Genomic DNA, 23,280 nt, shown 5'->3' with positions numbered 1-23,280 from the left:
TTTCAGGGTACTGTAGTTGCCCCATTCCAGTTATTACTTTAGTTGCCCTCCTCTGGACCCTCTCTAGCTCTGCTATGTCTGCCTTGTTCACAGGAGCCCAGAACTGTACACAGTCCTCCATGTGTGGTCTGACTAGTGATTTGTAAAGCGGCAGGACTATGTTTTTATCACGGGCATCTATGCCACTTTTGATGAACCCTATTATCTTATTGGCCTTGGCAGCAGTTGCCTGACACAGTTTTTTACAGATTAATTTGCTGTCAACTAAATTTCCTTTTCCGTGTCAGTGTTACCCAGTGTTTTACCATTTAGTATGTACGGGTGACTTGCATTATTCCTTCCTATGTGCATAACCTTAAATTTCTCAGTGTTAAACCTCATCTGCCACTTTTCTGTCCAAGCCTCCAATCTATCCAGATCCATCTGTAGCAGTATATGCTTTTGTGTTAATTATTTTAAACAGTTTAGTATCATGAGGTGAGCAAAAAATTTATATTTTACTGTGCAAGCCTTCTACAAGATCATTAATAAAATATTGAAGAGAATAGACAATACTGACCCCTGTGGTACCCCACTGGTGACAGTGACCCAATCTGAGTGTGTACCGCCAACAACCAACCTCTGTTTTCTATCACTGAGATAGTTAGGCTAGTTTCACACTAGCGGCAGGGGAGTCCCGCAGGCTGTTTCGGAGGGTGAACAGCCTGCTGGATCCGTCCTGCCGTTAGTTCACGTGTGGCCCCGGACTTCTGTTCCGTCCCCATTGACTATAATGGGGGCGGAGTTACGGCGGCAGCACAGCAGCGCACGGCGAGAGGCAGCCGGACTAAAAGTACTGAATGTAGTAGTTTTATTCTGTCTGCCTCTGGCCGTGCTCTGCCATGCTGCCGCCAGAACTCTGCCCCCGCCCCCATTATAGTCAATGGGGACGGAGCGGCAGTCCGGGGGCTCACGTGAACTAGCGGCAGGACGGATCCGACAGGCTGTTCACCCGCCGGAACAGCCTGCCGGACTCCCCTGCCACTAATGTGAAAGTAACCTTACTTACCCACATACAGACAGTTTCTCCCAGTCCAAGTATTCTCATTTTATGTACTAACCTTTTATGTGGCACAGTGTCAAATGCTTTGGAGAAGTCCAGATATATGAAATCCATTGACAAATTAGTTTGACCAGACCGATCCCTCATGAAGTCATTTTGATACAGTGTTATACACTTATTTTAATTGAGATTCTCCAGGATAGTATCTCTTAGAAAACCTTCAAACAGGGTAAGCACAATAAATTTTAAACTTACCGGCCTGTAGTTTCTGTTTCTGGGCTCAGTTTTTGGCCCCTTTTAAAATATCAGCACCACTTTTGCTAAGGGCCAGTCCTGTGGAACAGACCACGTCCTTAAATGTCAAAAATAAAGGTCTGTCTACTACATTATTTACTTCTCTTAGGATACAGGGGTGGACACCATGTGGACCTGGTGATTTGTCTATTTTAATCTTTTTCTCTTTTCTAATCTTTTTGAAAAAAATCTATTTAGGGACTGTTCACATGGTATTTTTTAACAGGAGTATTTGGTGCAGATTCCACTCCAGGAGGCCACTTAGTGGCTACACAGAAACCACCTCCCATTTTTTTCAATCAGAGGCTCTGCTGCCATTCATGTGGCTGTGGATTATGCTTGAGACCATGACTATACATAATATGCCATGGTCATTGCCATAGACTGTGGCCTCCTATTGAAACCAGGAAGGTGGTTTACATGTGGCTGCCAAGTGACCTTTTAGCACAGAATCTGCAAGAAATTCTGAGTGCAAAAAACAAACAAACAGGTGAATGGCCCCTATTGGAGTAGTGGACCAGTTCAGTTCAGAGGACTAAGGTTACAACACAATTGTCACTAAGGCAGCTATACACACACAGCACTTGGTAGCTTGGTTCACAGGTTATATTTGAAATAACATTCCTTATTATATAGTATACAGTATATACATACTAGCCTAATGCTTCCCTTTATAAACCATAGCAATTTGTGTAATTAAGTAGAGCAGTAGTGGGGATTTCAGTTGCCACCAGTCGAGACTTTGAGACCGCCAAGTCTGTTGCCTCTAAAGAGACTGATTGCAACCACCAAGCCTTCTATCTCTTGTTAGACTTTCGTAACCATGCTGTTGTTATAGTTTTTGTTATGGAGATTACAGACCATCATACACTCTGATCTGCTTCGCCCCCCCCCCCCCCCCCCCCCCCCCCCATACACACCTCCATCACTCCCCTTGTTGTGTCCTGGTAAAGTTATAATTTAAGCTGTCTCACACTTGAACTGGAATACTCTAAAGTTATCTCATACATTATAGAGACAACAAAACTAAAGTCCATGTCTATATTCACTGTCCTGTTAAATAAATGTATTGCTCCATATAGCAGTTGGGGGCAGAGACTGCAATGTTGTTGAATGGAATGACTGTCTGTAGCCTTTCGGTTACTTTCATCAATGTCTACTGCTGTTTGGACGCCTCAGTCAAGCAAACTTAGCACATTGTGCTTTAAAATTTTCATATTTCAGCCCCGCGCGAGTTTCACCTTATAAAGCCCTAGTCACACTGCATATGATTCTAGTTACACTTCTAAAAGCTGCCCAGCAGTAGTTACAAGAGTACCTGGATTGTTCCAAATATTAGTGCTCCCAGCGACGAGTCCACACTAAAGCCACATTATGGCACCTACAGTATACACTAGGGACGTTACTGAAGGCATTAGGGGACATTACTGGGCACACAATAGGGGGCATAATTATTGTTGGTGGCATTATAGTGGGTATTTTTATTGCTGAAGGCACATTATGGGGTATTGTTGTTGGTGGCACTATAGGGGACATTATTATTAATGGAAGGGGGCATTATTATTTTTGGGGCACGGTAAGGGTCATTAGTATTACTGGGGGCACAATAATTGGTATTATGGGGAGAATTATAGAGGCAATCTAGGGGCATTATTGTTACTGGGCCACTATAGGAGACATTATTATTACTGGGGGCACTATAGGGACATTATTACCTGGGTTACTTTTTTCTGCAGTACAGTAATAAGGGGCTCTGGGGAGCACAGCAGTCACAGTTTTGGCGGTGGCAGCAGGATGACACCGTTGGTGCACCAGGGTGGGGAAAATGATTTAAAAGTGAGGAATCTAAGATATCTATGTGACAAACTGTGCAGAGACGAGATGTGGCTGAAATAAGTTGTCATGGTGGTCTGGTCCCAATGGAGAAGAAGAGCAAAGAGAACGTCCTAAATCAGATGAGACATCACTAAAGGAAGTTGTTATGGTGGTTTGGTCCAATTAAAAAAAATGAGAAAAGATGACATTTACATCAGGATAGGTCACTAGATGACCTATCCTGAGGACATCGATATTTAACTCTCTGAAAAATCCTTTAAAGATTCATTATAGTTGGGGACTGTGTTACAGATAAAAGAGTTTCAGCAATCAGTCATGGATATGGGAGGTAAAACCAGATTAAGTGGATCCTAAAAATGAACTGATAAAGTATAAATGGAAGATCTAAAATAAGTTATTGATAGAGGGAGACAACTTAATACTTATACTGGGTTGTTTTTCGTTTGAAATAGACCCAGCTGTAACGAGAAGTCGAAACATCACAACCCCATATGTCATTTTTGGATAAATGAAAATGGAACATTTAAAGTGGCTACATCTGGTGTTCATGGACTGATACAGTGAGAGTGAGGACCATCCCACATATAGCACATGGGCATCCAGATATTCTCAGTGGTCTGGGCTCTCCTATTTTGCTTACCTGTGGAAAATCAGTTATAAGATGATCTCTCAGCGACTTGCATAGCAGGGAGCAGCAAAGTGGGTATGCCTTGATTGGGGCTGGCACATTTAAATATTAGGGGGGCTACTAGAGGAGTAATAGGGTACCTTTAATTTTATTTAATCTTGTTAGGTCAAAAGTTATAATGAATAATTTCAGAAATAGAGAAAATCACCTGCTTCCCAAATATAGATAATTCATGGATTTGGTCCATCAGAGAGAGATGCTGTTTGTTAGAACCTCCTTATGATAAGAATCATATGGCATGGGGTTGTATTCTTTCAAGGGTTTTTCCGGTAATTATACTATTTTTAATTATACCCCGTAATCTTCCTGACCTATTGAAACAGTCATTACTTACCTGCTCCCCTACGCTGCAGCCCTGTGTGCTGGTTCTTGCCCATTCATCTTCCAGTTCTGGGCTTGTTTTCTTCCATTCATGGACATGGTCACCTGTGATGCTGCAGTTAATGGTAGCAGTGGGATATATGACCATGTCCATGCCCTAGCTGGAAGGATACAAGCCAGGGACTGGAAGATGGATGAGCGAGAACCAGACACATGACCGGGGTGTAAGGTAGCAGGTAAGTATGACTCTTTTAGTAGTTCAGGCAGGCTATGGTACATAGCGAGTATACCGTAATTACTGGAAAACCCCTTTAAGAACTGCCCACTGATAAGTAAATGTGAAGTTACAGTGGTACTACAGTAGTTTGGTAATTAGATGTATCTTGCTTTCAGAGATTTTGGATAACAAGTAGAGCATGCTTCTTTAAAATATCCTCCTTAGAAAATGGTTGCAGACTAAAGATTATCATTTTGTTACTGTGTGCACAACGCTCACAACAATGACACTATGATGACATTTTATATTGTTGCTGTTGTCATTGTCTGTGAAGGTTCTCATTTATCCAGGTCATGGTATATCTGTAAAGAATAAATCAAGGCAACAGGACGTACTGTAGATTTCTTGAAAACGTTTCACTCGTTCTTCCAACGAGCTTTCTCAATTCTGAGTGATTGTACAAAAAGTCTGGGAATAAATATGTAACTGAATCCACATCTGGTAATTATACCCAGCATTGGGTCAGAGGTCATTATACCCAGCTTTGGTTAAAGGTGTTGATTCCATTATCCTAATTGGAGTCAGTAGGTGATAAAGACTTCCCAGAAAAAGGTGTCAAGACCTTGTGTGTCCAATTAGGATAATAGAATCAACACCTTTGACCCAATGCTGGATATAATTACCAGATGTTGATTCAGTTACATATTTATTCTCAGAGAATTCTTGTACAGTCACTCAGAATTGAGAAAGCTCGTTGGAAGAACGAGTGAAACGTTTTCAAGAAATCTACAGTACGTCCAGTTGCCTTGATTTATTCTTTACAGATATGTTTTTGTAATTGTTTTCGTCATTTTTTACTAGACAAGTACAGTATATATATTTAATATTCAGAAATAATGATAATTTGATATTATTGCTTGTTTTTGTCATTGTTTTCACAATTTTTTACTAGACAAGCATATATGTAATATTCTGTGATTATATATTTTTGCTGTTTTTGTCATTGACTACTGGTATTTGTAGTATAAGTGGGCAGGTTTGTTGCCTTCGTCCCTCTCTCTAATGCTGCTCTGTTGTATTTTCCATAGTTTTTATGAAAGCCTCCTGTGTACTCCACGTTGATAGACGTCCTACCAGTGGTGTAGTCACATCCTGCCATGGCTGCTCCGGCAGGTGACTGTGTCTGTGAGGCCGATGACTCCCATCATGAGGTAAGATTTCTGTTTTTCTGGGGGAAGCCAGGACAGCTTCTTTATTCATCTGCTTCTGTTTTGTGTCTCTATGCCTCGATTGCTGGAACCCATATGTAGCTGAGGGTGTCTGCTCACCTTGAGGATCATACTGTACTTTGCTATTGACAATCACCATTAGGGAGAAAAGTTTACATGAAGCCACCAGGACATGGACTCTAAAACTATTGTACATAGTCTGACCAATTCTGATTAGATTGGTGGGGTCTGAACACTGGGACCTCCACCTATCACAAGAACAGGGGCCCTGTACCCCAAAATGTACGGAATGGCTGGCTGAGCATGCACTGTGCTGCCCCGTGCATTCTTTGTGGGACTGGTGGAGATAGCTGAGTACAGCTCTTGGTTCCATCTCCATAGAGAATGAATGGAGGGGCTCAGCGCATGCTCAGCCAGCCGTTACATTCATTTTGGGGTAGAGTCCCTCTATTCTTATAATTAGTGGGCGTCCCAACAGTCTGACCCCCAGTGATAGTTACCACCAGGTGGATAGGGGATAACTTCTTACAACCAGAATACCCCTTTAAGATAAGTATATTGTGACAAATCTGGGGTTTTGCAGATTTATTTGAATAAATCAGTAGTAATAAAATTTACTAGGAAGATAAAGCAATTCTGTTAGGATATTTGGAATATTATGTATGTTGTGTTACCATTACCATGGACATTTTATGTAAAGTGGTTAATACCCTGGTAAGGCCTCATGCACACGACCGTTGTGTGTTTGACAGTCCACAAATTGCGGATCCGCAAAACACGGATGGCGTACCTGTGTGTTCCCCCATTTGCAGAACAGCACAGACAGCCATTGATATAACTGCCTATTCTTGTCCGCAAAACGAACAAGAATAGGACAGGTTATATTTTTTTGGCGGACCACGGAACGGAGCAACGGATGCGGACAGCACACGGAGTGCTGTCCGCATCTTTTGCGGCACGTTTAAGTTAATGGGTCCGCATCCGAGCCGCAAAAACTTTGGCTCGGAAGCGGACCAAAACAACGGTCGTGTGCATGAGGCCTTATACTGATGTCACATCACAGGGAGGTACAGGATAAGAAAGGGAAGGCGTTCAGGAACTACCAGGACATGATGGCTAAATGATGGCATCTCACAAAACATGGACGTTGGGATGATTGTGAGGGAAAGCCCTGACGTGAACAGAAGCAAAACCGTGTGAATTATTCCAGAGGAGCATGTGTTAAAGACAGAAGACATAGGGGCAGGTTTATAACACTGGAAGAAAAACTGTTTTGGTTGCCCATAGCAACCAATCACAGTGCAGCTTTCATTTTTTCAAAGGCACTGGAAGAGATATAAGCTGTGCTGTGATTGGTTGCTATGGACAACAAAGACAGTTTTACTGTTAGGCAGTTTTGATGAATATCTGTCAGAGGTCGTTTGCCACATTTATTAAGTGTCGCTGACTTTTTTTGCCTTGGGCTTAGTGATAGAGGGGTATGGCATAATATGCACTAAAATTCAGACACACAATTCTGGCACCAAGTAAGCCACCTGACAGGAGATAGACTAGACAGGCCACAGGTGCCCCGGAGTATCATCCAGCATCAACCCTGTGATAAATCTGGTCTCGTTTACACTTTGACACTGTTAGTAAATCCGCGCCGATGTCTGCCCTGGTAAACGACTGTTGAATGCTGAGGGAGCGAGACATATAAGAGCTCATTCAGACAACCGTATGTTTGTGTCCGCATCCATACTGCAAGTTTGCGGAATGGATGCGGACCTATTCATTTCAATGGGGCCGCAAAAGATGCAGACAGCACATTGTGTGCTGTCTGCATCCGTACCTCCTATTGTACCAGTGTGCTCTCCCGCATCTGCACTTCCATTCCGCGGCCCCACAGAAAAATAGAACATGTCCTATTCTTTTCCGTTTTTGCGGACAAGAATAGGCATTTCTATCATAGGGCTGGCAGTTCCGTTCCACGGCTGGTATCCGTATTTTGCGGACTGCAAAACAGATGCGGTCGCCTGAATGAGCCCTAACGGTCACATGAGAGATAACCTGACATCTGCATTTCATCATATAGTGTACAAGCGGACATTACAAGATACAGTACGAGGACAGGCAAGACATGGCTTAACGAAGCTCCTGTCCACTAAGTGTATAGATGGTTTGGATATTCAGTAATAGGGAGCATTAGGTTCAGGCGGGTCCATAGTGCGAATGAGAATCAGCTCTCCTGTAGGTTGGAGGACATGCTTTCCTTTGTGATAGACCAGAGTCCCCTGAATAACAGTTGCCACAACTTCTCCCCAAAGAAGGAATCCCAGATAGGGGGTGAGCTGTAAAACACAGGATGACGCTGCTTTGAGTTTCAGGTTAGACAAATGTGTGACCAACAATATTACAATAACCACAGGGCGTGGGCGGTGCAACTACGACAAATATGGCCGATCAGTAAAGTGACCATGTAAAGTCCCATTCAAGTCTTTGGAGGTCCGTCAACTTTAGCTTGGAGAGTCAAACCTCAAAGGTGTCAGAACTGCTGTATTCTAGCTATTTCCGATTAAACCATTGAACTATCAGGTGCAAAATCTGCATCCCATTGTTTTCAATGGGAATTCCGCGTGGACATAATACAGTGTCGTATCACCTCTTGACATGTTCCCTATGTGGAAACCATGGTGGGTAACCAAACATGGATGAGTCCCGTTGAATGGGGCTAATCTGGGCACATAACCAGGGCAGTAGAAACTGCAAATCCATGGCAGTGGCACAATGAATAAAGACTTTGAGTTGAGTCGCAAACATAATTAAAACTCTCCAATGAACCCAGCTATACAGATAAGCAGTGCCCAGTCCTACCAAACATCCTCTATTATTCCAATGTGTAGCATATGTATTTTATGTATCTTATGGAGCTTGAGACAAATTACAGTCTGCAATACCTTGTTCTTATGATGAATATTCTTCTCTTGCACCTAGAAAACAGCCAAGAAATACAGTAGTAAGACATTGTACATGCGGATCACTCAGGGGTATACATAGCGGTAATTGAGCCCTATAGCAGATATGGGTGGACCCTCCTTATGGTGCTGGGTAATTCCAACCAGACCAGATGTTTGCTGTTCCCATCCCTTTTCAATGACCCTTATGCTGGGTTCTCCACCCTTGTTTGCTATTGTTGCAGTGTCTATGTAGTCTTTAATTGTTAGGGGACAGGACCAACATTAACAGGGCCTTCTTGTTCCCTGGGACCCATAGCAGCCATATGGTCTACATACATATGCACTTTAGATGTAAATTTCTAGCAGAGATTAATAGTGGAAAACAATCCCATAATTAATAAAACTGAAACTAGTTTGAGGCCTAGTGGATTCTCTATTAGTGTATGAATCAAGTATAACTGCAGAGATATGTACAATCCTGGTCTTGTATGTAGATACATTATCTTAGTTAACAATGTGGAATGGTATATAGAGAATAGATGCTGTATACAGTATACAGTATAGTTCCACCTGCTACAGAAAGAAAAAAAGCAGGCCCAAAGTAAAAATACCACATCATTTATTTAATCCATAATGACACAAAATACAAATCTATAAAAATCAGTATTGCTGAAAAATATTAGCGGGAAAATAAAACATCCCACCAATATAGAGTGCACCCAGGCGGTGCAACCCACACTCAAGGAATAAGTATAAAAAGATTGCCCCATATTAAATAGCAGTGTATTGAGAAATAAAAAGAAGCATCTATGCAAATAAAGCTGTGAGGACAAGGATAATTAATATATATATATATATATATATATATAGTGACAAAATATAAGTCACATCAATAATTGCATAGAGTAATCAGTATGAGCCAGTGGCCCACAGCCCAATGTACAAAGATATCTAATAACTAGAAAAGGTACAATTTCTGGGGAAATTGTGTGATGTGTTCTTGCCTCCACCAGTAGCTTACAACTGGAGTGGGTGGAGTAACTGGGTGCAGTGTAGACTCCGCCCACTTTTATAAATTTTGACCTTTGTCTCACACTGACCCACCCTGCCGAGTTTGGGTGCTGTGAGAATGACAGCTGTTTAAAGGTTTCTTATTGAAGTCAATAGGGAAAATCTGATTGGTTGTTTGTGGCTCCGCCCACTTTTTAGCATCCCCAAAATGAGATATACATTGGCACAGTCCTCCAGTGACCAACTGTTCCAAGTTTCGGGAACCCTGCCATTAACAGTCTAAGAGCAGCGGCAGTTTGAATTTTTCCCATTTAAACAAATGGCTGAAATTTGATTGGCTGTTGTAGACCCCGCCCACTTTTTAATTTTTTTTGACCCCAGTCACCCAATGACCTACGGTGCCTAGTTTGGGTATTCTGGCTTAAATACTGTGAGAATGACAGCAATTTAAAAGTTTCTCATTGAAGTCAATAGGGAAAATCTGATTGGTGGTTTGTAGCTCCGCCCACTTTTTAATGTCCCCCAAAATGTGACAGAAATTTTCAGGTTGACCCCATGACTAAGTGACCCAAGTTTGGTGACTTTAGTTTAAAATCTGTGCGACTGGGAGAGATTTGAAAATTGTCCCTGTCAAAGTCAATGGGAAAAACGTGGATTTTGGGGGCCCTGTCCCAGGGGCCCGGAGGGTGGGATCGGGTAACAAAGCAAAAGCAAGGTACTTGGGTGGGTGCCGACCAAGTCTGCAAAGTTTGGAATTTGTACTCCTAAAAATGTGGGAGAAGTAGCAATTTGAAGGTCTCATTAAAGTCAATGGGGAGATTTTGATTGGTTCTGTGTGGCCCCGCCCACTTTTTGGGGTCCCCGAAATGTGCCCAAAGTTTTCGGGTTGACTCCATGACTAAGTGACCCAAGTTTGGTGACTTTAGTTTAAAATCTGTGCGAGTGGGAGCGATTTCAAAATTTACCCTGTCAAAGTCTATGGGAAAAAAGGGGGCTTTCGGGGCCCGCCACGGGGGCCCCGGGGGTGGGATCGCTCCACAAAGTAATAGCAATCCGATCGGGTACAATCTGCATGTTTTGGTAAATTTTTGTCTATGTAGTGTAAAAACTGTGGGAGGAGTTAGGGTGGCAAATTTGGCTATAATAAGAATAAGAAGAATAATAATAATATACTTGTGAGATAATAGTATGTGGTCTTGCTATGCAAGAACACATAATAAGCTTTGCTAACACAGTAAATACATATAATATTCACCTGAAAGATCCAAAATAAAGATCAATGCTATGGACACCTACCCTGAGACCCTGAAAATGTAGGGCCACACCAAGGGCATTCTTCCTGGCAGTGCGGTACTACATTTTCAGGATGTCTCAGGGTATGTGTCCATAGCAATTATTGATGTGACTTATATTTTGTCACTATATTTATATTATCCTTGTCCCCACAGCTTTATTTACATAGATGTATCTATTTATTTTAGTTTCTCAATACTCTGTTAATAACAGAGTATGTATTTTTATACACATTCCTTGAGACATTGAGTGTGGGTTGCACCGCCCGGGTGGGACTTTTTATTTTCCCTCTAATATTTTTCAGCAATGCAGATTTTTTTACTTTTTTTATTTTATGTCGTTATGGGTTAAATAAGTTATGTGATATTTTTACTTTGGGCCTGCTTTTTTCTTTCTGTGGTTGATATCATATTATTGTTGGCATGTGTAGGTGCTAGTTCCACCTGCTACCAACTTAAAGGGGTTGTCCCACAAAAAATATTCTACAGCAGGGGTGGCCAACCTTACAGACACAAAGAGCCCCAAAAAATAAATGTATGACTACCAGGAGCCACAAGCTATACATTTACACACGAGTCACCGTATTTTTCGTCCTACAAAATGCACCTAGGTTTTAACAAAGAAAAATAAGAGAAAAAAAATATTTTTCATTTGATCTGAGGTCTGATAAATATATTGTTTTCCTTTTTTTCATTACCAGAGAAAAAAAAGAAAAAATATTTATGTTTTATCAGACCTCAGATCAGACTCCTCCTCATCTGACCTAAAATAAGACCCCCTAACCTCATCAGATCTCCAAATCAGACCCCCAATGCTCGGATCAGACAACACAAATCAGACTCCCAGTGTCAGACCCTTAGTGCTCAGATCTCCCCCCATGCTCAGATCCCTCCCCCCATGCTCAGATCTTTCCCCCATGCTCAGATCTCCCCTCTCTCAGATCTGACCCCCCATGCTCAGACCTGGTCAACCCATGCTCAAACAAGCCCCCCCCCATGCTCAGATCAGACCCCCATTGCTCAGATCAGGACCCCCCCATGCTCAGATCAGACCCCCATTGCCCAAATCAGGACCCCCCATGCTCAGATCCGAACCTCCCATGCTTAGATCAGACCCCCATGCTCAGTTCTATAATTTAGAAAAATGTCTTCCCTCTCCTGATCAGGCACTGGGCTCCTGCTCGGTCGGGCACCTGCTACTCTGCAGGTCTGACATGATCTCCACTGTGACCTGATGAGCACAATGTCAGGTCATAGTGCGTGTCTCCACGTACTACGTTCTTACACTGTGTGCATTAGGACGTAGTGTAGAGTGAGCTGGAGCTGCAAAGTAGCAACAGTGCCCGATCAGGAAAAGAGATCTGAGCATGGGGTGGAGAGTGAGCCGGCCTGACTGCTTCCCGGCTCCACAGCTAGAGCCGCACTTGAAGTAGCAAAGAGCCGCATGCGGCTCAAGAGCCACGGGTTGGACACCCCTATTCTACATTTTTCAAACCAGCACCTGGATCTGAAAATGTTTCTCATTGCATGTAATAAAAAATGTTGCATAGCCACTGAGTTTTTCAATAAAATGTATCTGTATAGCGCCACCTGCAGTTTTTTTTCTTATTTCTTTGTCCTGCTCACTGAGATGGCCACACATGGTCAGTTTCATCCTTCAGCTGCTTCCTGAGCTGTGATAGGGAGAGCTGAGACACGCCCCCTTAGCTGCAGCAGAGAAGACACTCCCCCTGAGCTGCCAGCTGGATATAAATCTAGCAGAGCAATGACTGGGGAGATCTCTGGATCCATGTGAGGTACACGGCTGGTTCTAGCTTTGTTAGAAAGAGATTGTCATGTACTACATGATGTCTGATTTTCATTTTTTACATTAGTCATGGCATAACCCCTTTAAGAAGGATGCTAATTACCTCTAAATCCCTACATATTGTGTGTATAGAGAAGATGCAGCAATATATTCAATACTTACTACTTTACTTACCTGAAACTCACTATCAGGATCCCAGATGACCAGGTCAGCATCGCACCCTATTTTAATGGCTCCCTTGCGATCTTCCAGGCTACATAATTTGGCTGGGTTGCTGCTCAACAAGCGAGATACATCTGGCAGTGAAAACCCTCGGATCCTTGCTGAGGTCCAAAAAAGGGACAACCCTTATGGAAAATAAATATCACAATGAAACAGGCTGAGGCAGGGTACATCTGTCAGCATGATCAACTCTATTAAGCAAAGCACACTACCTGATAGGGTTGATCATGCTGATTAAAATGATACCTCATTTATGTCTGTACCATGCACCGTTGCTTTTATTGATATGCTAATTAGCTGACTGGAGCACCAAGGTGCTGGCCAGTGCCCTTGAAGCATCCATTTCTGAACACCACTGCAGCCTTAGCCACCATCGCCACACCCCTGGATTGTTAGGGCTAGATATCTTGTGGGATTCCCTGAGATGTCTAGCCCTGTCAATCCAGGTGAGGTGGCTAAGGCTGCAGGGGTGTTCGCAAACTTGTACTCCAAGGGCTCTGGCTGACCCCTTGGTGCTCCAACAAGCTAATTAGCATATTAAGAAAAGCACAGTTTTCTCTGAAATGGTGCATCGTACAGTTATAAATGAGGTATCAATTTCATTAGCATGATCAACTCTACCAGACAGTGTGCCTGGCCTAACAGGGTTGATCATTCTGACAGATACTCTTTTAAGAGACCAGCCCTGTATGGAGACTGGAAGTGTTCCATGGTACAGAGACTTATTGGCAATGCTCCACGGGAAAACAATATACAAAGAGGTATCTCCCAAGGAAAGAGAACCATCTCGCTAGCGCACCTTGCGGACGTGGCTCCCTATGAGTCAGAATCCGAACTTTTCAACAAGCCCTGGAACATGACAAGGGAAAATAGCTGGTCTCTTTAAGGGGAGCCAGAACCCTACTTAAGCTGCATCCAAGGCATCTTATTCAGCCAGCCAGAATCCTATTCCGTACTGATGAGGGCCAAAACAGCTGTCAACGGATGGATATTTGGCTCGACCATTTTCCCTTGTCATGTCCCAAGGCTTGTTAAAATGTTGGATTTTCACTCATAGGGAGCCGTTTCCACAAGGTGGCACTAGCGAGATGTTTCTCTTTCCTAGGCAGATACTTCTTTGCATGTAGAATGAAACAAGACAAGTGAAGCTGGTGTCTTGCATGCAAGGTGTTCTTTTTTTAAATAAAATGATCATTGCACCATTGCTTATCTTCTGACAGGAGCATATAAGGAGATAACAGTTGGGGTGCATGATCCATAGAATGGAGGGGCCAAGTTGTTTGAAAGTGCCCAAACCACTTTGGCTCTGATGGGATTTCAACAGTGTTTTCAAAAGTATTACAGTTTCAACCAGCTCCAGTAGATTTGTGTAATGAAAAGTTATTCAATTTAATAATGTACTTTGTATATCCATTTCATGTGGTTTCCAAGATCTCTGCTTCTAGTCATTGAATTGGGATTTTCACTTCTTATTCCAAGTGAATAACAAACTGTCCTGATAATGTGATTATCTAATAAGTGCACTGGTCATTATTAGTGATGGATGAGCATCGGTTGGGACGGTTCGCGTACGCGATCAAGTTCGTGGCGGGCCCCATTCACTTTAATGGCAGGCGAACCTGAAAAACTTTCAGCTCATATCTGCAGCAAGCAAACACTTACTAGAAGTACACAAATAGTCCCACAACATGGACAGTGATATACCAGAGAGGGATCATTGGCAAAAATTCCCACAAAAAATATGTATTTTAATCAGGGGCCATTTTTATGCATCTTAAAGGGAAACTCTCAAAAATGTGCCCTGCTGGAGCCTAGAAAATTTTTATTTCCTATCGTTTTGATGTATACAAATGTGCAGCACTCCATGTTTTTGTATCCTGCAAATTCGTGTGTGTTTTGCGGATCCGCAAAACACGGAAACCGGCAATGTGCGTTCCGCATTTTGCGGACCACACATCACCGGCACTAATAGAATATGCCTATAGGACATGTTCTATTTTTTCGGGGATCGGAATCGTGTGGCCCTATAGAAATGAGTGGGTCCGCAATTCCGTTCCGCAAAATGCGGAACGGAATTGCGGATGTGTGAATGGAGCCTTAGTGTCAGAATAAGCACCAGTACACAGCGGAGCAGCGTGGCGGAGAGGGGAGGCCGCCATGTACTGACAGAGCGCTAACTGGTCCTGGTGGTCCGGGACGAGGACTGTGTTTCCCAAGGATCATTTTCTACTGGGAAATTCAGGGCACAGTATAATACACTAGAATCTATATAATATAAAGATATTAGCCGTACCCCCGAATGATAAAACAATTAGGTGGTCATTTATTATATAGACATACGTCTATGTTAGGCGTATTTCTGACACAGATTGTGGCGCAAAGGTCCTTAGCACCGAAATCTGCATATTTTTACCGCTCATGCCAGGTCTAAAAAAGGATGGCGTGGGCAGGGAAAGGGATACAGTTATGGCCGTCTAGATGTTGGATACCACCGCCATACCGTGACCGGATAAAATAGTATAAGAGCGCACAGTACAGGGAATGACTAGGGGCACTGCACAGGGTGTAGTAAGAGGGCACAATGCAGGGTATAAGTAGGCACAGTACGGGGTGAGGAGCACAGTACAGGGTGGGGGGCACAGTCACATGACCCTGTGACATTAGGTCCTTATGGTGAATGCGGTTCATACGCCACCATAATGAGAGGCAGAGGAGTGAGACAGGGGTGTGATTATGTGGCTAGAGATGAAAAATGTAACTGTCCGCCAATAGAGGCCCCAAAAATTAGCCAATAGGCATTCACCTGACAGCAAAGAACTTTGGATTCTGTGGCTGGAGGTACATGTAGCTTCAATCAGTTTTTATGGGGGGCAAGTGGTTAATCACACCAGTAGAAATTATTTGTTCCAATAGTGTTTGTCACTCTGTGTGGCTGCAGTATCGCAGCAGAACCGCACACCACTGCTGCACGGTACAAATGCACTATAATATACTTTGTATGTTAGAAAGTATATTAGAAATATATCACACCCCTCAGTAAGTCACACCTATCGATAGCACACCTATACCAGTCCTTAAAAGGACTTTTGTGGCCCTATTAGCTAGCGTTTGGTGTCCCTAACAGCCTGTCCCCGCTCCACACAGCAACCTCTCTCTACACTGGCAAAACACAGAATGTAAAATGGCGGCCAGATCAGGTTTATTTATAAGGTAGGTGCTATGTCCATGTGCTGAAATGTCTCAATTGGCTGTCCTGTACCACCTGATGGATGTGTCATGGGTCAAAGTTCTTCACAATGTAAAAGAATATGGCGGACGCTAATATTGCCATATGTTCGCCCCTTCGGTGAAAAGTGAACGAGCAAAGTTCGCTGCGAAACGACCGCTGCCATTGATATGGTCTTGGCCCACGTCTCCTGAGGTCATAGGTAGCTGAAACGAGCACTGTGTATTGGATGAGGACCAGACTGCAAGACGCCTCCTGCAAGGATGTTACAATTTACTGTTAATAGAGGACTGACAGACCAAAGTGGTATATCCCTTGAGTTTTTTTTCACCATTTTTTCCCTGATGCATTTCTGAGAAATTGCTTTTAAAAATGTTCCTTTTCAATTGTATGGAGACTCTCGGTCCGTGAAAATGGACAAAATAGGACACGTCCTGGCTGCTATTCATGAGCCATCAAAAAAACGCCTGTGTGAATAACCCCATAGACTACCATTGTTCTTAAAATGGTTGTTTTTTTTTTAAACACCCATTCACCGTCATGAATGTAGCCCAAATTATGCTATTACCACCTCTGTTTTGGAGAAACTCCGGGCATGCACTACTTTGCAAGTTTTGTTTGTTAAAGTCCTGTCCCTTTGATAAATTAATATAATTAACAAATAATTGGAAATGTACATGTTTACCATATTTTTTTGCAATTTTCCCCATATACCAATATTGGGAATCATTTATGATGCGAAGTACGCCACTTTTTGGCGTACATTTGTCACAGATTCGGCCCGCCTCGTTTATCATTTGGCCTGTTTTTGGTGTAAAAAATTACTTAAATCTACACCAGCACGGGAGCAGGCGTAGATTTAAGCAAGTCACACGGCCATCTCCTAAGTTATGTAGACGCTGGCGCCTCTACATAACTTAAGCGCCAGCGGACATGGACGTCTAAATCGCCGGTTTTAGTAAATGTCTCCCTCTGTTTTTATATTGGTACCACATGAAAGCCACACCTATGTTACAAAAAGGAAAAAAGATATATAGCTAATGTAAAACATAAGTATTTTTTGACCTTTAGAATTAATTATCCCAAAAGGTGACATTTTGTGATGGACATTCAGGCATCTGAAAGGCCTTGGTCCTAAAAGGAGTAAGAATTGCTTCTGCTTCCAAATTTGCTGAATTACAGAATCCAAAGGTGTCATAGTGTAATTGCAATTACTCATCCCATTCACTTGAATGATCTGATTTGATCGGATATTGATGACCTATCCTGCACAACCCCTTTAATACTTACCAAATTGTAGGGATGAAATGCCTCCCCAGGCCTTCTGGAAATCTCCATCTTGTAAATGCTTGAGGTCTGGAGTACATGGTGAGTGATCAGATACAACCATGTCTATGTTGCCCTGCAGAAGTGCATTCCATAGTGCCTCCTAGTGGTAAAGTTAGGAATTCCACATGGTTATTTTTTTGCCCACAGACAGTTAGGTACATATAAGGCAAATTTTAAAAAAAGACACCAAATTTTACATGATTAGGTTTTTATTCTTAAAATTTATAATATTTAAAAATTTCTAATAATTTAACAATATCAGTATCATTCCTAGTTGTCTTTTCTAAGGCTATGCTCTCAGCAGAATCTTTCTACATGATATTTTGTTGTTTTATAATGAAAGGTAGAGAAGTATATGCACTATTGACCCCCTTTATTTCAGTGGGCCAAATACTACCAGTTGGCTTCAGCTAGAACAGTGTAGACTGCTAATAAAACCTAAGTCAATGGGTCCTTTTGCCATCTTCTAGGATCCGTACTAGTATGAACAGATCGTAGATGCTACTTTACAGGTCTGATGGTGATACATTTTACATTACACCTTTCCTAGTACTACTTTCCTGGTACCACAAAGAAAAACATATACTGGTATCTATCTCTATCTAATTAAAGATATGTAAGAAAGGACCACCATACCTTATTGCTATGTCCTCTCACAGGTGGGCAGCACTTGTAATATGTAGCTCCGGGGGGTATGTTTTCAGCGCTGAGGGTCAGGTAATGATGAGTTGTCTCAACAGTGATAGGTGCCCCTGCTTTTTTTGCCTTTCTGATAATGGGGAGCGATCGTGCCGATGAGAGGTGCACAATGTGGCAGCGGACTCTGAGTAAAAATTTGGAAGAGTCATGTAAGCAGCAGTTTTCTGTAACCAAAGATCTACTAACATTTTTCATTTTACGAGAGGATTTTACTCTTTTAAATTGTCTGTTTTTAGTAAATACAGTACTAAAATTCCCCTAAAAAAAAACAATTTTTGAGCATTGTTTCTTAGTGTTATGTGGTTCCTCTCTGAATTCCTCCTGTATGATTATATTGACAACCGTTTTTTACCATTATCCTTGTCATTGGGGTGTGTCCCTATATAGTGTGACACTGTCCAATCAGTTCTGACAGTATCACCAGACTTTTCTGGAAACAGATATAACTAAGGCTTCATGCACACAAGCTGGGTTGGACTGACCCATCAGAGTACCAGAGGATCCTCCAGTAGGCCCAAGCTCTGACAGTTATGGACCCTAATAAAACAGGGCCCTTAGGTCCTGTATATACAGAAGGGTGGGCCCTCAGAATGATTTTCTCTGGTGGGCCCAAAAGACATCAGTCTGATGCTGCATACAAGCAATGTCCACACTTTAGTCTGCAAACAACAGATCCTCAAAATGCAGATCCCTTCCGTGTGCACTACGTATTTTTCACACACCCATCAATAGAAAATACCATTATAATAACCGTTATAATGTGTGAGGACTTGTATAGAGTGTGCTGCTGCGATGAGCCCGCTCAATATGCAGTGGGTGCCGGCTGTATAGCACAGCAGGCACCAGGCCGCAATGATAGAGAACAGCGATCACTCTGAACCCCATCAATTAACTCCTCAGATGCTGCATTTAACAGCGATCGTGGCATCTGTGATGTTAGGCAGAGGGATGCAGCTCCCTCTGCCTTCTGATCAGAGCCCCCATAGTGAAAGCAAAAAATTTAAAGTTTAACGCCTTCCTGACTGCCTCTGTAAATATATACGGTGCAGCGGGAAGTTTCTTCCAGACAGCTGCTGTACAGGTATGGTTCTTGACAGTCAAGCCCCTGCTGCATCCGCCTGCATCGGCGAAAACACTGATGCCGATACATTAACCCCTTGTATGCCACGGTAAATGCTGACCGTGGCATGCACAGGGTTTGCAAAGGGAGAGGGCTCGCTCCCTTTCTGATTTCCACAGGCAATGGAGCCTGCCAGCTACAGAAGCATATGAGACCCAATCCCCAGCCCTTGGACAAAAAAATAAATAAAAGTTTAACAAAAGTGGTTTTTAAAAATAAAAAATTATAAATGTAATTATTTTTTTAAGTGCCATTTCCACTCATCAAGCCATATAAAAAATAAATAAAAAAATAGACATATTAGGTATTGCTGCGTCCGTAATGACCAGCTCTATAAAAACATCACCTTCAGGTGAAGACTGTAAAAAAAAAAAAGTGTCAATTTTTTGTCACCTTACCTTACAAAAAGCGTAATAGCGAGTGATCAAAAAGTACTGTACTCCAAAATGGTACCAATGAAAACATGAAGTCATCCCACAAAAAATAAGCCCCTAAAAAAATATGAATTGCAGAAAATGGTAACACAAAAACAGGGTGTTTTTTTTCAAAAAATCTTTTATTGTGTAAGATTGTAAAAAATAAAAAAATAGACATATTAGGTATTGCTGCATCTATAACGACCGGCTATATGGAAATATCACATGATCTACCCTGTCAGATGAACCCTGTAGAACAAAAATGTCAAAACTTGCCTTGCCTTACAAAAAGCGTAAAAATGAGTGATAAAAAAGTAATCGTACTGACCAGCAGAATAAAGGTAACATAATTTTTCCCACATAGCGGCGGATCGCAGCATGCAGTCATAGAGGCTGGGTGCCGGTTATGGGATATGGCCGGCACCCGCAGTGCAGCCTGCTTTTGTATTAAGCATAAACTATATTCATTGGTGACACAGTGCACCGAACCCCCCACCCCCCCCCACAACCCCAGTATTGTAAAGCAGAATCATTGGTGGCGCCTCCAACCCCCCCCCCCCCCAAGTATTATAATCATTGGTGGCAGTGGCAGTTCCGATCGGATCCCCAGCAGTGTAAGCCTTGGGCTACGATCGGTTACCATGGCAGCCAGGATGCGATTGAAGTCCTGGCTGCCATAGTCGGCTCCCTGCTGCTGTGTGCACAAAGCACAGAGCAGCAGGGACAGTGTGAGGTCCTATTCACCCTGATAGAGCCCTATCAAGGTGAATAGGACAAGGGATGAAAGATCCCAGGTTCTAGCCCCTGAGGGGAAAATTGTTATTAAAAAATAAAGTTAAAAAAACACCAAAATATTAAGTTTAAATCACCCCCTTGGCCAATTTTACATATAAAATATATAAACTATAAAAAAATGACATATCGCCACGCCCGAAAAAGTGTGAACTATTAAAATATTTTAAAATTCCAAAAACTTGCAATTTGCTATTTTTTTGTCACCTTGTCCCGACAATTTTTTTTTCCACGTGGTATCGAGTATCGCAATACATTTTTATGGTATCGAAATCGAGTCAAAATTTTGGTATTGTGACAACCCTAGGTAAGACATGTGTTTTTAAAAAAAAAATGTTATTATACCGTAATTATATGTATTTTAAATTTGGCGACTAAAAATTTAAATTTGGCTCCTAAATTTTTCAGGTTAGGAGCCAATTGCTCCTTGATATTTTTTTTTGTCTGGATCCCTGCCTATTAGGTGTCTCCTCTGGGATGGTGCCAGCCACAACGCACGTTTCGGTGAAACTTCGTCTGGGGGTCGCCAAAACGCACGTAGGGGCTGACGCCATCCCAGAGGAGACACATAATGGGTAATTGACTCTTTGCACTATATGTATTTGATAAATTTTGAATTATGCACATGCACTTTATTATTATTTACTTGTGAAGATAGACTGAGTCACCATTTGTGTCTCCTTTTGTGGATGTCGCCTTTTCCCTGCACTTGTTTTTATGTATGGACTATTGACCATGAATTATGCTAATAAAATGTATTCATACTTTATGCGGTCTGGTAGTTTTGATGGGTAGCGGTTTCTACTATGTAGTTTCCACAAAGTGACTTCAAAACTGAAATGGTCCTTAAAAAAGTACGGTAGATATTGGAAAGTTTCTTAAAAATGTGAAAAATTTATTTTAAAATTCTAAATCTTCTAATGTCCTAAAATTTTATTAACAAAATGATGCAAACATAAAGTATGCATATGGTAAATGTTAATGAAAAACTATTTTAAGAGGTATCGCTACCATTCTTAATTTAGCTTCAAGGACCCTTTGGACCCGAGAAATAAATATTTCAATTCAAATAGCCTAAGGCTAATAGATTCCTGTTTCTGGTCTGATTTAAAACGTAACATTTATTTCATTTTTATTAAGAATGGTATAGAACGGGAAGAAAGAAAATTGGTTAAAAATAAAGTGCTGCTGGGCTCTGCGGCTAGGGATAGTGAGATACTTTACTACTTTACCAATAGACACTACCTCCATATATACAGTCAGGTCCATAAATATTGGGACATCTACACAATTCTAAAATTTTTGGCTCTATACACCACCACAATGGATTTGAAATGAAACAAACAAGATGTGCTTTACCTGCAGACCGGCAGCTTTAATTTGAGGGTATTTACATCCAAATCAGGTGAACGGTGCAGGAATTACAACAGTTTGCATATGTGCCTCCCACTTGTTAAGGAGCCAAAAGTAATGGGACAGAATAATAATCATAAATCAAATTTTCACTTTTTAATACTTAGTTGCAAATCCTTTGCAGTCAATTACAGCCTGAAGTCTGGAACACATAGACATCACCAGACGCTGGGTTTCATCCCTGGTGATGCTCTGCCAGGCCTCTACTGCAACTGTCTTCAGTTCCTGCTTGTTCTTGGGACATTTTCCCTTCAGTTTTGTCTTCAGCAAGTGAAATGCATGCTCAATCGGATTCAGGTCAGGAGATTGACTTGGTCATTGCAGAACATTCCACTTCTTTCCCTTAAAAAAAATCTTTAGTTGCTTTTGCAGTATGCTTTGGGTCATTGTCCATCTGCACTGTGAAGCGCCATCCAATGAGTTCTGAAGCATTTGGCTGAATATGAGCAGATAATATTGCCCGAAACAGTTCAGAATTCAGCTTTTGTCAGCAGTCACATCATCAAAAAAATACAAGAGAACCAGTTCCATTGGCAGCTATACATGCCCACGCCATGACACTACCACCACCATGCTTCACTGATGAGGTGGTATGCTTTGGATCATGAGCAGTTCCTTTCCTTCTTCATACTTTTCTCTTCCATCACTCTGGTACAAGTTGATCTTGGTCTCATCTGTCCATAGGATGTTGTTCCAGAACGTCATTTGGCAAACTCTAATCTGGCCTTCCTGTTTTTGAGGCTCACCAATGGTGGCGAACCCTCTGTATTTACTCTGGTGAAGTCTACCTCCTGGAGAGTGTTCTTGATCTGGCCAACTGTTGTGGAGGGTGTTTTCTTCACCAGGGAAAGAATTCTTTGGTCATCCACCACAGTTGTTTTCCATGGTCTTCCAGGTCTTTTGGTGTTGCTGAGCTCACCGATGTGTTCCTTCTTTTTAAGGATGTTCCAAACAGTTTTTTTGGCCTCGCCTAATGTTTTTGCTATGCCTCTGATGGGTTTGTTTTGTTTTTTCAGCCTAATGATGGCTTGCCTCACTGATAGTGACAGCTCTTTGGATCTCATCTTGAGAGTTGACAGCAACAGATTCCAAATGCAAATAGCAGACTTGAAATGAACTCTGGAACTTCTATCTGCTCGTTGTAATTGGGGTAATGAGGGAATAACACACACCTGGCCATGGAACAGCTAAGAAGCCAATTGTCCCATTACTTTTGGTCCCTTAACAAGTTGAAGGCACATATGCAAACTGTTGTAATTCCTGCACCGTTCACCTGATTTGGATGTAAATACCCTCAAATTAAATCTGACAGTCTGCAGGTAAAGCACATCTTGTTCGTTTCATTTCAAATCCATTGTGGTGGTGTATAGAGCCAAAAATGTTACAATTG

General features: G+C 42.0%; 1 protein-coding gene across 3 annotated transcripts in view; it reads right to left on the bottom strand.

The window, feature by feature from the left end:
- Positions 1-6,184: 6,184 nt before the first annotated feature.
- Positions 6,185-23,280, bottom strand: part of LOC122934901 (allantoinase, mitochondrial-like) — a 63,475-nt gene continuing 46,379 nt past the window's right edge. For 2 of the 3 annotated variants that reach the window (XM_044290558.1, XM_044290557.1), the window contains exons 8-12: positions 18,087-18,273; positions 17,412-17,550; positions 12,848-13,020; positions 8,564-8,596; positions 6,185-7,957 (exon numbers count right to left, since the gene is read on the bottom strand). In XM_044290558.1, the coding sequence (XP_044146493.1) occupies positions 7,796-7,957; positions 8,564-8,596; positions 12,848-13,020; positions 17,412-17,550; positions 18,087-18,273 (694 nt within the window). In that variant the 3' untranslated portion in view covers positions 6,185-7,795. The remainder of the gene's footprint in view (positions 7,958-8,563; positions 8,597-12,847; positions 13,021-17,411; positions 17,551-18,086; positions 18,274-23,280) is intronic. The other variant, XM_044290556.1, reaches the window with a different exon arrangement.

Source organism: Bufo gargarizans, chromosome 4, assembly GCF_014858855.1.
Source record: "Bufo gargarizans isolate SCDJY-AF-19 chromosome 4, ASM1485885v1, whole genome shotgun sequence".
NCBI classification, from domain to species: domain Eukaryota; kingdom Metazoa; phylum Chordata; class Amphibia; order Anura; family Bufonidae; genus Bufo; species Bufo gargarizans.
This window is presented reverse-complemented; position numbering and strand designations above follow the sequence as displayed.